This window comes from Phlebotomus argentipes, unplaced genomic scaffold (genome assembly GCF_947086385.1).
Source record: "Phlebotomus argentipes unplaced genomic scaffold, Phlebotomus argentipes genome assembly contig_39, whole genome shotgun sequence".
Taxonomy (NCBI): Eukaryota; Metazoa; Arthropoda; class Insecta; order Diptera; family Psychodidae; genus Phlebotomus; species Phlebotomus argentipes.
The window spans coordinates 978,476-991,495 of NW_026776182.1; the positions used below are offsets into that span (position 1 = coordinate 978,476).

A 13,020-nucleotide genomic window follows, 5' to 3' on the forward strand; every position below is an offset into this window, starting at 1 on the left:
GCTTCAAATTCCTCCACTCAGAACTCACCTGCTGATGATGCTCCTCATTTTACTATCACTGTGATGCGACATGGAGAGAAGATCATCGTTGGAGTCTCTCAAGTCTGACTCTTCGAGTTTACTCCTCAGCGAATCCACCGAGGCCTGAAGCCTCTGAATCTCTCGCTCGCACTGCTCCACTGATCTGCCCGATCGGCGCCTCTTGCCCTCCAGATTGTATCCCTCGGTGTCTGTGGAGCTGTCCGACAGCGTCCGGGCCGATTCCACGCTCAAGCGTCTCTGATATCGACTGGAAGCGGCTCCCAAATTTGTGATTTGCTCGTCACGTTTGTACTGAATGAGTGGATTTGTGCGCGGCAGGCGATGGGCACTCAAGCGAGTGGGAGCGGGCAAGAGATCCGCCGCCACCATCGAGAGCTCACTCTCACCCCTGATCTCCCCAATGACAGTCACTGCGCTGTTCCCGTTCACATTGGCGTAGTCCAGGCGCTCCTCGCTGCTCGACGGCGTCAAGGAGGAGCTCTTCTGCGACGACTGCGAATTGTGGGTGTGATTCTGTATGTGATACATTGGATTCTTGAAAGCCAAAGCCTGAGCATTCGACACGGCATTCACGGTGTCCTTCGTGCCGCCAAACTGATACTTTGTCGGTGGCGGACGCTTTGGCGCCTTGGAATCCGACGCGTGGTGATTCTCCACAGGCGATGAGCTCTGACTCTGCGTGGCGATACTCTGATATCCACTGCTGCACACGTTGGAGATCTGCCCAATGGAAGCGTTGCTGCCCTTGGCCGTGAGAGTCTCCTTGGCAGCGGCGACAGGAGTTGTCTTGCTCGCCTGCTCATCGGCGTAGTTCAGAAGATCATCCAGGTCCTCAAGATTCATTGGCATGTTGAAGTTGGTGTTGGTAATGACACCCTCGGGCAATCCCAAGTTCACAATGCTCCTGTTCTGACCCACAATTGTGGTACTGGATCGATTCTTGTTCGGCGTGGGCTTCATGAGAGGCGTTGGACTCTTTCGCACAAAGGCATTTGACGTGTCAACACCAATTTGGATGAAATTCGAGTTCGTGTCCTCAGCTTTTGGCGCCTGGAAGACGGAAAAACCAGAGAATTGGTCAATCATACGATAAGATGGCATTTTACTAGCTGATAAAGACTAATCAGGTATGTTTAGGGTGTAATAAGTGTTGTAAAAGACAGAGAGGAATCTCCGCTGGCTGTAGTTATTGATAATTAGCTATCTTTCTCCCAATTGCTCTTGCTCTTCACCTTGCTAAAGTTCGCTGATTACGATTGAGACATTTGAGGGTAAATTACGTTTCATTCTGCGTCAGTTCACGGACAGACAATGGCTAAAAAGGTTCTCATTTCCCTGTTTCTCTTAACAATCCTCCTCGTTGCGACAGATGGTAAGATAAAACCGAAATAATCTCTAGTCTTTTGATGTTCTATAGAATGTTCTTTGCTCTGTGCGAAGGCTTAATGTGCTACACCTGCAATTCCGACGAGGATCCAGGCTGTTTCGACCATCCTGAGGATCAGAGGGCGTTCATGTGCAGGATAATGAATGTTGGCGACGAGAGTTTCCGCTGTTTGACCATCACAGCCACAAAAGCGGGACAGAATGTAGCTCTGAGACGATGTGGCGTTGAGGGTGAATGTGAAGTGCAATTGGGAAATAACAATTCCTTCGATTGGGGAGGAGAAATATTCCCGGACGCACATTGTTCCACTTGTTCCGGTGATTTTTGCACAGAGTAGAAGCTTTTGTATACTCGTGAATTTACCAATAATCATTTTAAGGACTTGCAAAAGGTCTAAGAATGTCAAAGAATTAATTATACAGTCAATAAAAATGAAGTTTTGCAAAAAATACTCTGTAATATCTATTGAATATTCATTTTCCACCAAAAATCTAACGAAATTAGAACGAGGAAATACAATTTTGTTCAGTAGTCCTTCAACTCTTCGCCCAAAGAGATCTCTTTTCTCTGTGAAAATGATCATTCAGTCTTCCGTGGCAGTGTTCATATTTATTTTCTCAATGTCTCTTGTATATTATCAATTAGGTGAGCATGATTTTGAGAGTTTACAATACTCTAAATAATTCATGTATTTTCTTGTGCGCAAAGGTGATAGTTTGCAGTGCTACAATTGTGATTCTTCAGTAAACGCCGATTGCATTGATCATCCCGAAAACAGTCAACAAGAAGATTGTGTCAGTGTTTTCAGAGATTTCAGCACACTTCGTCTTCGCTGTGCGACAATTAAGGGAGAAAATAATGGTGAAAAGTTCGCAATGAGAAGATGTTCAACGGATGAAGAGTGTGACATTCGAGTGAAGCAGGATAAATCCTTTGATCACGGCTCAATTGTCTACAAGGATGCGACTTGTGAACTCTGTTCCTATAACTTTTGTAATAAAGATTGAAGATAATTGAATGAAATTCTTGTATTGACAAGAATTTTTTATCAAAAATCAACGAAAATAATAAAGAAAGTATAAAAAAAAACAGACAATGGGAAATTAATTCAGTTTTAAATATTTATATTAAACTCAGTTGTCAACCTAATTTAAATATTGTAACCTTAACACATTAAAAAAGAACACTTGATAATACATCTAAAATCCCGAAATCCGATGTCAAGCATAAACTTGGGTATAAATTAGCCAATCAAGAGTTAACTTCAGTCATTCTTAATTGATCTTTTATGCTTGAACACAAAAAAAAACTCGCGAGAAAAATGCTCACAAAGATCTTTGTGGCCATTATAATCTGTAGCTCTGTGTCACTTTTGGTTCACGGTAAATTGCTTCAGATAAGGATTATTTGTAGTGTCTCAGTAAAAAAAAGAGATGAAATTATGTTTCTGTTTTATTTTCGGTGATTCGTCAAAGGCGACACACTAAAGTGCTACACATGCATATCAACTGAGAATTCCAGTTGCTTTGATAAGCCCGACAATGTTTCCTTTGCGGAGTGCGGCGGAGTCACTGCAGATCTTCCAGCATCGCGATTGAGATGTGTGACAATCAAGGGGATGAATGGGGATGAGAGATTCGCCATGAGAGATTGCGCGACAGATGACGAGTGCAATTTCCAAATTAAAGACGATAAAACTGATTGTGAACTTTGTGCGGATGATTTATGTAATAAGAATTGAATAAGCTTGCAAGAAAGTCAACGTTCTTCTTAGAGAATTCGAAAATTTCTTATAAATACAGCAAAAAAAATCTCACCAACAAATCGTTGGCATTTCAAATGTTCGTCTCATGTCGTATTTTCGAATTTACTGATAATATGTCTGTTCGCGAATGAGTCAATCGTTTACTTTATCACAACTCGTTTCTCCGTGAGCGATAAGAGAAGTTAATCAAGTTTTGCATTTGTTGCTTTTTTCTGTCGTTTTGTCTAATTAACAAGCTATCGCGATGAAGAACTCTGACATCGAAAACAAGTAAGTTTGTGCTCTAAAGGTTATAAATTGGCAGACGGAGAAGTCACTTGTGGTCATTCTTTCATCGGCCTTTTCCCACTAAAGATCTCTTCTGCAACCTACAATGCTGACTAAACTCATTGTGACGGTCTTTATCGGCGTTTCTGTGTCAATACTAACTCAGGGACAGGGTAAAATGCGTCTTCTATTGGAACTTGTGCGTGTTTTGTGCAGTGAATCATGGTTTTTCTTTTCTTCTTCTGCTTCTTGAAGGTAACATTTCCACCCTCAAGTGCTACACGTGCAACTCTGAGGACGATCCAGGATGTTTCGAGAGTGTCGCTGGTCAGAGGATCATGGATTGTGGTCTGGTCATTGCTGATCTGAGTTCCTTCGACTTCCGTTGCATGACAATCAAGGGAGTGAAAGGAAATGAGAAGATTGCAGTGAGACGATGCTCAACACGGAACGAGTGCAATTTCCAACTCAGGCCTGACAAATCCTTCGAATGGGGCGCCGCGATTTTCCCGGACGCCACTTGCGACGAGTGTGTCGGTGATTTTTGTAACGATAAATAAAACAAGTTCTCAACATAACGTTTTCCTCAACAAATAAAGACGTAACAGAAGCAAAAAGGTGTTGAATAAAATCTTGACAATATCAATTGTTTTATTAATCCTTCAAGAAAAAACGCTAAAAAACCTTTCTGGTTTTATTCAAATCGAATCCTTGACACCTTAAGAAATCCGGCATGAGAAGCTTCTCTAAATATTCATGAACCATTTGAATAGTTCCAAGGAATTTACTTGTTTGTCACAAATGTGTTAATTTATGAAAAATTGCACTTTATAGCTAGAAATGCGATATGGAAAATTTCCGTGACTTTAAATGATCTTGAAATTTTCAAATATTGACTAATTAGATAAATATTATTTTATGCTATTGTTCAGATCCTCACTTGAACTTCACCAACTGAGAGCTGAATCAATTATCCTGTCAATTAAAAGCAGAGAAAATTTAATGCGATTTTTGGTGCAAAACTGGGTTTATTACCAGAAAATCCTAGTCAAATCTCAGATGAAACCTTTCTTATCTGACCCACTGATGTTTCTGCACTGTGTTTGATCAAGCGGATTTTTTGTTCGATAGGAAAATACGCCTCATTTGGGTTATCAAATCTCTTGTGTTTAATTCTGTAAGATTGGTGGCAATTGTGGCCTCTTTTTCTCCCATGTGTGCCACACATTTTTGTGTAATTCGGTCACCGCAAGGACACTTTTAAACCACTCTGACCACCTGATTGAATCATGTGGCAATTATCCAGGACACTGGCTTTGCCTCTGAGGGTGTCACGAGTCTCGTGAGGGTTGCAAAATCAATTGACCAGAGGTAATTCACCACAGTCTAACACCCTGGAGCAGCCACTCGTGAATGGGACATGAAGTGTGGAGTGTATTCTGAAGCAGATTCATCTGCCATGGGTGGAAAAATAGATTGACGAGGGGGAGTCCAGCTAAAAATACAAATGGGTCGGACGTCAATATATCATCATTATTAAATAAAATAAGACGACAGTATTTCCGTCGCTGACCTCATAGAAATTCGCTGTGGATCTTCGTGCTTTGCCGCGCGCGCACTCCAAAAGCGTTTCTCACAGCTCATAGTCGCGCTTGTGACGCCAAAAGGGCTGACGATTCACTCAAATCCCCAACACACTCCTTCCGCTCTCTGTCATTTCCCTCCGCCACTCGTCATTGGACATTAATTAGGAAGTGCAGAGCGAAAGTTACACTCCAGACAGTTTCATTTGGGTGAACATTGTGAAGAAATACCATTTAAATTCATTATCAAAATAAACACTAAACCATAAGCAATGTTAGTTGGAAAATGAGTGATAATTTGTGTGGAAAATAGCACACAGAATTTGTGTAGTTAATCGCCCCTTCGGCCGCTCTTTGGCTCCCCTTTGCGCGGGAATTATCTCATTGACTCTTCTCTCATTCGAGTTCTCTCCTGTAACACGATTGGAAGGTATCCGAAGTGAGTCCAGAGGGAGGAAGTAGAACTAGAGAGTAGAATAAAGGGCAAATAGCGAAATCATAGTGAAAATAATGCGATTACTACCCTTTATAGTGACTTTGTGTCTATCAGTGGCTCTAGCAAGTGGTAATTTTTCATTTCCTGCCCTCATTTACTATGTGTGAAATTATGTTTGCTGAAATATTCCCGTGTCTCTCTCTTTTCTATTCTCTTTCTATGGTGGAATTTGGCTGTGTCTTTTTGCAAAACTGCCGCCCCTCCCCCGGGAAACAAAAAATAAGGATTACAGTGCTACATGTGCAGTTCGCACTATGACGATGACTGCATTGAGGAGAGGAACACCACAAAGGTTCTCACTTGTACGGACTTTATTCAAGGCATCAATCCCATCACCCTTCGGTGTGTCCGCATTGTTTCACTGTCAGGTAAGTAGAGGATCTGCGTGAGAGGACACACTCTTTTTGCAGTTCGTTTGGGACTTTAATTGCGCTGCAGCAATTTTCTGAGACGCTTTAGCGGAAATTGTGACAGAAATAGCCTACCTTCCGAGTGAAAAATAAACAAATTATCTCTTTTCTCTGGCTCCTGTGCCAGACGCACAATGTGAGAAAATATTCACGATATTCTCTCACTTAGCATTTCCAACCAGCAATCGTAAATATTTTCTTTCCTACCAAAAATTCACATTTTTCTTTCACATCTACTTTGCAGACAGCAACCGTCTGATTGTCGTGAGAAGATGTGCCGTCCTGGGCGATTGCAAATACGTGGCCAAGAATGATCGTCAATCCTGCACTGAATGCAACACAGACTTGTGCAATAGTGGCAAGTGAAAGTGCAACTCTTGCCCTCCGTGAATGGGCGAGAGAGAGAGAGAAAGAGCGCGAGAGCATCAAGTACGAATGTACTTAAAATCAACAAATTGTTCTTCTTGATTGGAGATTTTTGCAAAGTGATCAAAATGCAGAAGGATCATTTTTTTGATTTAATCAAACATTAAAGAAAAAAAACAAATTATTTTTTAGATAAAAGGAATTAAATACAAAATTAAACTATTATTCTTTCTCTTTAAATTTATCATAAGAAAATAATTAATTTCTCATTATTTATGCACTACTTTATGCGATCCTTTTTTTCTGCCAACACAGATCACTTTACAAAACTCTAGTCTTAAATACTCCTCATAACTAAGATTACACTCTCTGTAAAGCATTTTTTTCGTAATATAAACTCATCATAGTAGTTGGAAAAGCTTTTTCTACTTACATTCTGGTGATTCCCATTTGTGGTGATGATTATGTTGTTCCTGGGCAAAGTGTTGGCCCTGAAACTGCTGCTAATGAAGTCTTTGGTATCCTTCTGCTGGCTGCCAATCACTTTGGGCGCATAGTAGAAAGCTGTTGGCGCGGGCGGAGCCTTGTTTGGTCGCACTGGCGAGCTCGTCTGCTGCGGCTGATGGAGACGATCCGTCGAGTTGGCGATTTGGTGTTGGATAGAAGTGGGAATGACTACGCTCTGATGCAGCACGGGCGCTGAAGAGATGCTGGATGTCGACTGGGAGTGCTGAAGACCATTGTTCTGACGCTGAGCATTGAGGAACGGCGAACAGGTTGGATCATTGTACCGGAAGATGTTCTTCTCCAGAGAATTGGGCGTCAGAACACCACGAATAACTCCTCTATCATTTGTCTTCTGCACATTCTGTGCATTGGCGAGATTTTCCTGATTGCCACCGGGCTGTGCGAATGCTGTGACTTCTTTCGCCTTCGCGACCTTCTCAAGGATCGCAATCAGCTGATGGAGTTCCTGCTGTCGCGTCGTGGACAATTTGGAAATGCTCTCAGACAGGAGAGTGCAGAGAATCGACAGTTGCTTTCCTTGATCAATATATCCCGTCCAGTCGAGGATTGTCTCTGGCAGAGGTTGATCCGTTCGGGCTGAGATGAGATGCAGAAATTCCTTCATTCGTGACGCCTCTTGCTCCAGGAAGTCATTGAGAAACTCCATGAATCCCTCCTTGGCCTGGAATCGTGTAAAATTGGCCAGAGTCTGTAGTGTCTTTGCCACCAAGGTGAGATTCCTTGTCGCTCTTGCCGATGGCAGTTCATTGGTGATGTTGAAGAGACTCGGAGAGAGAATTGCCGGACAAAGGAAGCGCAAGAAGATAGAAGCACTTATCAAGTTGTCTGCCATATCCTCGCGATTTAGCATTTCGAGGCGCTCCCGGAACGTGGCGAAGCACTCACGGAGTTGAGGTGGGAAGTGTCTGCAAGAATGAGAAGCTTAAGATCTGCTGCTTTTCTCAATTTATCTCAATTACTCACTTGTGGGATTCAGCGATGCTGCTCCAGGCAACCTTCACGGCATTTCTCAGCGCCTGTTGCTGTCGGGAGAGACTTCCGGTGGCCTTCGAGGGATCAACTTCGCAATCTCTGTCGCTGGAGATGATTTCCGCGATGGGCGTCGAGAGAGTGTCCTGCAGATATTGCTCGCCGGTGAGTTTAAGGAAGGCCTCCATGCTCTTTGTGGCCAGTGAGTTTCCCCTGAATGTGAGCCTCTGATCGCCCACACGGAGCAGATCCAGCGCCACGACATCCGTGAGAAAAGCTCCCGCCATGCCTTGTGAGTGCATGAGAAGAACAAGCGCTTGTCCAATGTCTTCTTTCGCCTTCACACCAATCACAGGCTCCAGAATCTCGCACACCTTCTTGTAATGCTCCTTGAGATAAGTCAGAAACTCCCCGTAGATCTCCAGTGGCAGAATATCGATGCTTTGGAAGCGGCACTTTATTCTCAGCGTGGGAAAGCCATCCTTCACCGAATTCCGTCCAAAGCTGTCCACTTTCTCCGAGATTATGGGATACCAATCCTCACAGAACATCCTCGCCGTGATCTCGTGAATGGGAATCTTCACGCAGCCGACGTAAGTGTGCTTGTCGCGCTTCTTCTTGCGCTCACCCTCGCGGAACACATTCACCGTGATGAGATTGATGTCGGGAATGTCGGGAAAGTCAAAGTATTCGCCCCAGAAGAGGAGATCCCCCTTGAGCTTCACCGATGTGCGCCCGTACAGCGTCTTGTCCAGGTTGATCTCGCAGAAGTACTTCTTCTTTGGTGGCAGACCTTTGGCTTCATACACCCACATCTTCAGCGAGTTGTCTGTGCGCCGTGTGTGGTCAGCATTGGGCGCAATTGACTTGCGCAAGCTGTAGATCCAGAGATCCCTCTCCTGACGACTGCTGCAGCTGTAGTACCGCTCGCCACGCGGTCCTCCGCGCACCTGGAAGCAGTGTCTTCGTCCGAGCACTGGAAGAAAAAGGACAGATCGTGAATAGGAAATTAGAGAGCATTCGTGACTCCTCCATTTGGTCATGCATTAGCGAGGATAGTGGCGTTTTTTGTGGCTCTGGACTAGTTTTTTTTGACATCTCTCAATTCTTTTTCAATCTCCTTCTTCGTTGTACTTCACAGGAAATCGTTAAGTGCCAAAACATCTGGACTTCCGGACGTTTTTTTAGTTGCGTTAAACCCGTGAAAAACATCCTTAACACTTGATTTTGTGATTGGCAGGTATTTCAACTTTCAAATCAGAGTTGATTTGTGAGAAATCAGAGAACATTCATGTTACACAAAAAAAGGTTATTATTTTTTGACTTCCCTGACGTGAGATCAATGCTTCAATTTTTATGAGAAAATAAATATATTATTCTCTGTTCATTAGAGAGTTTTAGATGATTAGACAATATGCATTCTGTAACAGGGAAGAAACAATGTATTAAGCAACATGTATTGTTACTTTCTTTGTAAAATAGGATCTAAGAAAAAGTGTTTCACAATTTATTACGAAATAAAGTGTAAGTGTATAAAAAAGGTCTTTTTTTACCATATAGCATTAATTATATCAAAATCTCTCCAATTGTGAGGAAAATTTGAATGACTTTATTATGCATTTCCATAATGTAATAAAAATAGCGTTGTTATAAACAGAAATTGATAGAATTTATTTATAGAGACTATTTGAATTTCGGTGATAAATTCTCGGGAAATATTCTATAAAAAGAAGTATTCAGGATACATTCCAAGGCATGCAATCGGAATAAATTAAATTTTCTGGGCCATCAGCACGAGAAGAGACTTTCTGAGAATTCTGTGAATAGTTTTTGGAGGCGGTGAAATAGAGAAATTCAGAGAATTGAATCGAGAGAGAAAGAACCAAAGAAAGAAAAAAAGCGTCTCTTTTATCAGGACAACTCCCTAATAATATAACACGCCCTGATAAGATAGGCAGGTAAGAATTTCGTGGTCACACAACTCACCCGACTGATGAACAGGGGCCACTCCGACGGCTCCTGTGCAGGAGAGGTCAATAGTCGACATCACAGCGTGACTGGAGAGCAGGCTCTCGTGCGATCGCGATCCTCTGAGACCACCTGGGCCCCTCTTGGCGCGCTCCAGCTTCGTCACGGACTTTGTACGTTTCAGCGGATTCGCTCTGAAGGATCTGAAAGGTAAACACTCTCGTCAGATGCCAATTAATGCGATCGTTCGTTGGGATGATTTCATAATTCACACTAATGAATATTGAGTGTCGATGATTTATGAGTCATCAATGAGGAAATGGAATGTGTTCAACAAAAACTTTCGCTTCGGATTCACAATGAGTTCAACTGAAGAGATTCTTCGAATTAATTAAACATACATTTAAGGTGTAACTTTGATTGTCTCTCAATTGGGGGGGTAGAAGAAGAAGAAGGGCAAAGCGAGAAGCGGTGAGAGATTGTGTCTTTTACCTTTTTGAGAAGAAATTTGTAAATCTTGATGTCGGTGCTTCAGGTTGTTTCTGATTAAGAATCGGTGTAGCTGGAGCTGATCCCCGTCGACAGGCTTTCTCATACGACGTATCTGTAAAGAGGGAAGACACAGCGCGATGTTAGATGAGTTCAATATATAAAAAAGATCTATAAAAATGTTAATCCCTCCTAGTTTTTGTGCCATCAACTCTTCCGTCTCTCACCGCCAATGCATATATTTCTTATATAATATAGTAAACGTACATTTCAATCGTGGCAGAAAGCATGAGATGGAAATACATAAAAATTACCGAAGCTATTAAGGCTCGCGATCAGGTTTGGTCGCTCTTCTCACTCTCGCACGTGTGCTTCTGTGGTGAAGAATGTGTGACTGGAATTCCAGTCAATTTCATACAAAACTCTCGCGACTGTTGGGCTTCGATCGGTCTGTCTCTGTTTCTCCAATCAATCGGCACAAAACAGCAGATTGCCGATCATGATGGCGAGAGTGAGAAAGTGTTAAGGTAATTGAGAAAGGTATAGCGAAGCGTCGGAGGAAATACAAGAGAACCACGAATTTCTCTCTCTCTCTCGTTCCTCTGAGTATTTTTTCTCCTCACCTTCTTGGCCTATGTTTTTTTTCACGTCTTCTTCCCTTATGCCAAAGGGACAAAGAGTCGAGGCGAGAAAGAGAGCAAATGATCAAAAATAGCTTTGTTGGCTACTCGCGCCAACAGCAGCAGAAATATAATTAAAGATCAGGTACAGATCGAAAGAGGGATACCTTGAGGATTTCTTTTAGTTTGTCTCTCTCTCTTTCTGCCGCGCTCATTTGTATACACTCCTCAGAGAGTGTAGAGAATAAGACTACAATGAAAAATAAAACATCATCTCAATGACAAGCAGCTGGAGGAATTCAGAGAATTCCAATCCAATTCACTATCTTTTTTGCTCCTCTCTTCTCAAATTCACCTCCAACGATCGCGTTATCGCCCAAGACCCTCGATTAAATATTCATCAACTGCCCCGATGTTGTGAATTTCCCCCGAAATTACTAGTTGCACCTGGAGGGCTGACAAGTACTCATATTCACAGCGCAGAGAGAACACACCTCGCCGCCTGACCTTCGACGTGAGTCTCATCAATTCTCAGGGCCTCTGTCTGATACCTCGAAATTGATGTTAATTCGCGCATCTCAGCGTGTTTTCTCCCACTGTTGGCTTCATGCGGAATTACGCCTCCCACTTTGTGTGCAAGATAAGGCGTTTGTAATTGAAAAGTAATGCCCAAGATTCCCCATTCACGATTACTTATCTCCCATTTTATGATTATTGAGAGAGAAAATATGAGATAAAGTCACTTTACGTGAGTATGAGAAGTTCAAATCAACATACAAAATCTTCTGAATTATTAGGTGTAATGCGTAGAATAACATAAAAAGTTTAATATCACTAAAATAAATTTGATCTGCTGGATTTTGCGTTTAAACTGAATTTATTACGTACTCGGTAATTGAAGATTTATAATAAGGTATTTTGTTCTGTAATGATATGAAACGAGTGAACGCACGTGCCAAGGAGGAGTTAACATGCCTTAAATCTGTACACCACTTCGAAACACTTCAAGAATTGGAAGTTCTTATACTATTTGTACAATAGTTTACAAATTATAATAATTTTCTGTAAGAATCGATTAAAAAACACATTTTTGGACATCTTTTCCCACCATAACCTCAAAATATAACCAGGAAATCGTCAAAAATTCCATTTAAAAAGCATTCTAGATCACAAAATGATTTGGTTATGATTTTCCAATCAACTCAAAACTGCTGATTCAGAGTCAAAATTGTCCAAAAAGTTTTTCTAAAAGAACATCTTCCAAGTTTAAATGACAATTTTTGAGGTTATGTTTGATTTAAATACAATTTGCAATATTTCTTGGCATTAAAGGTTCAGAAAAGTACTTTTTATTGCATGTAAATGCTTAATTCTGACAACGACCAGCAATCTCTCCGCGAATCATTTATTATATCTGTCAGTGATTCGTTTTATAACCTAGAAAAAGACTTTTATTATTGATTTTGCGTGAAAATCAAAGGAAATCCAAAGAATTGGGGTAATTTTCCAGTAAAATAAATAGTCAGGAAAGGAATATTGTAAGCTTTTGAATACTTTCACTTCTTAAGTACTTCTGCTGAGCTGTACACCACTTCTGATTGTATTATCTCCCCCTTGGCACGAACCTTTAGGCACATTATTATATACAGTTCGATCAATGATGCATGCTATTAAGTAAGAAGCGAGGGAAAATCCTCTTGAATTAATCACAATATTTTCATAATATGAAATAATTTTATACAAAATACGCATTTTGTAAACTCTAGAAAGGATCAGATGACAAACAACGAATCGCCAAACTTCACTAAAATTATAGTCAATCATTTATAAATAGATGTTTGCCAAACGCAGAAAAAACATTGAAATAACAGATGATGTAATCTATTGCTCAATATAGTTCCCAAAACCGAAATTGCAATCGTGAAGACAGATTTAACAAATTTAATAATTACGCTTGATTAATTGACGATAATTGCATTTAAAAGCCCGTGATACATTTCACCGCTGAACAATTATGACTTTTTGACTCCGCAATTTAGTTTTGGGCCAACAATCTGAGAAAAGCAAGCACAATTATTACTTTTTTTTATTATTATTGTGCCGTCCAATTTGAGTGTGAGTTTTGAGTGC

At 41.4% G+C, this 13,020-nt stretch overlaps 3 protein-coding genes across 11 annotated transcripts in view; 2 read left to right on the forward strand and 1 right to left on the reverse strand.

Annotated features, from left to right (window-relative positions):
• LOC132263708 (ras GTPase-activating protein raskol) overlaps positions 1-13,020 on the reverse strand; it is a 44,754-nt gene that overhangs the window by 641 nt on the left and 31,093 nt on the right. For all 8 annotated transcript variants that reach the window (XM_059763627.1, XM_059763626.1, XM_059763625.1 and 5 more), the window contains 5 exons: positions 10,274-10,385; positions 9,800-9,984; positions 7,808-8,789; positions 6,750-7,749; positions 29-1,092 (listed from right to left, as the gene is read on the reverse strand). In XM_059763627.1, the coding sequence (XP_059619610.1) occupies positions 29-1,092; positions 6,750-7,749; positions 7,808-8,789; positions 9,800-9,984; positions 10,274-10,385 (3,343 nt within the window). The remainder of the gene's footprint in view (positions 1-28; positions 1,093-6,749; positions 7,750-7,807; positions 8,790-9,799; positions 9,985-10,273; positions 10,386-13,020) is intronic.
• Positions 3,339-4,103, forward strand: LOC132263727 (uncharacterized). Its single transcript, XM_059763661.1, has 3 exons — positions 3,339-3,464; positions 3,549-3,634; positions 3,717-4,103. Exons 1-3 carry the CDS (start codon positions 3,439-3,441, stop codon positions 4,019-4,021), a joined length of 417 nt encoding a protein of 138 aa, XP_059619644.1. The 5' UTR covers positions 3,339-3,438; the 3' UTR covers positions 4,022-4,103.
• LOC132263729 (uncharacterized) lies at positions 5,409-6,726 on the forward strand. Of its 2 annotated transcripts, none has more exons than XM_059763664.1 (3): positions 5,409-5,609; positions 5,773-5,908; positions 6,195-6,726. In XM_059763664.1, the coding sequence occupies exons 2-3, from the start codon at positions 5,779-5,781 to the stop codon at positions 6,314-6,316; spliced, it is 252 nt and encodes an 83-aa protein (XP_059619647.1). In that variant the 5' UTR covers positions 5,409-5,609; positions 5,773-5,778; the 3' UTR covers positions 6,317-6,726. The 2 variants fall into 2 exon arrangements, with proteins under 2 accessions (XP_059619647.1, XP_059619646.1); XM_059763663.1 differs by having other exon boundaries at positions 5,410-5,609; positions 5,765-5,908.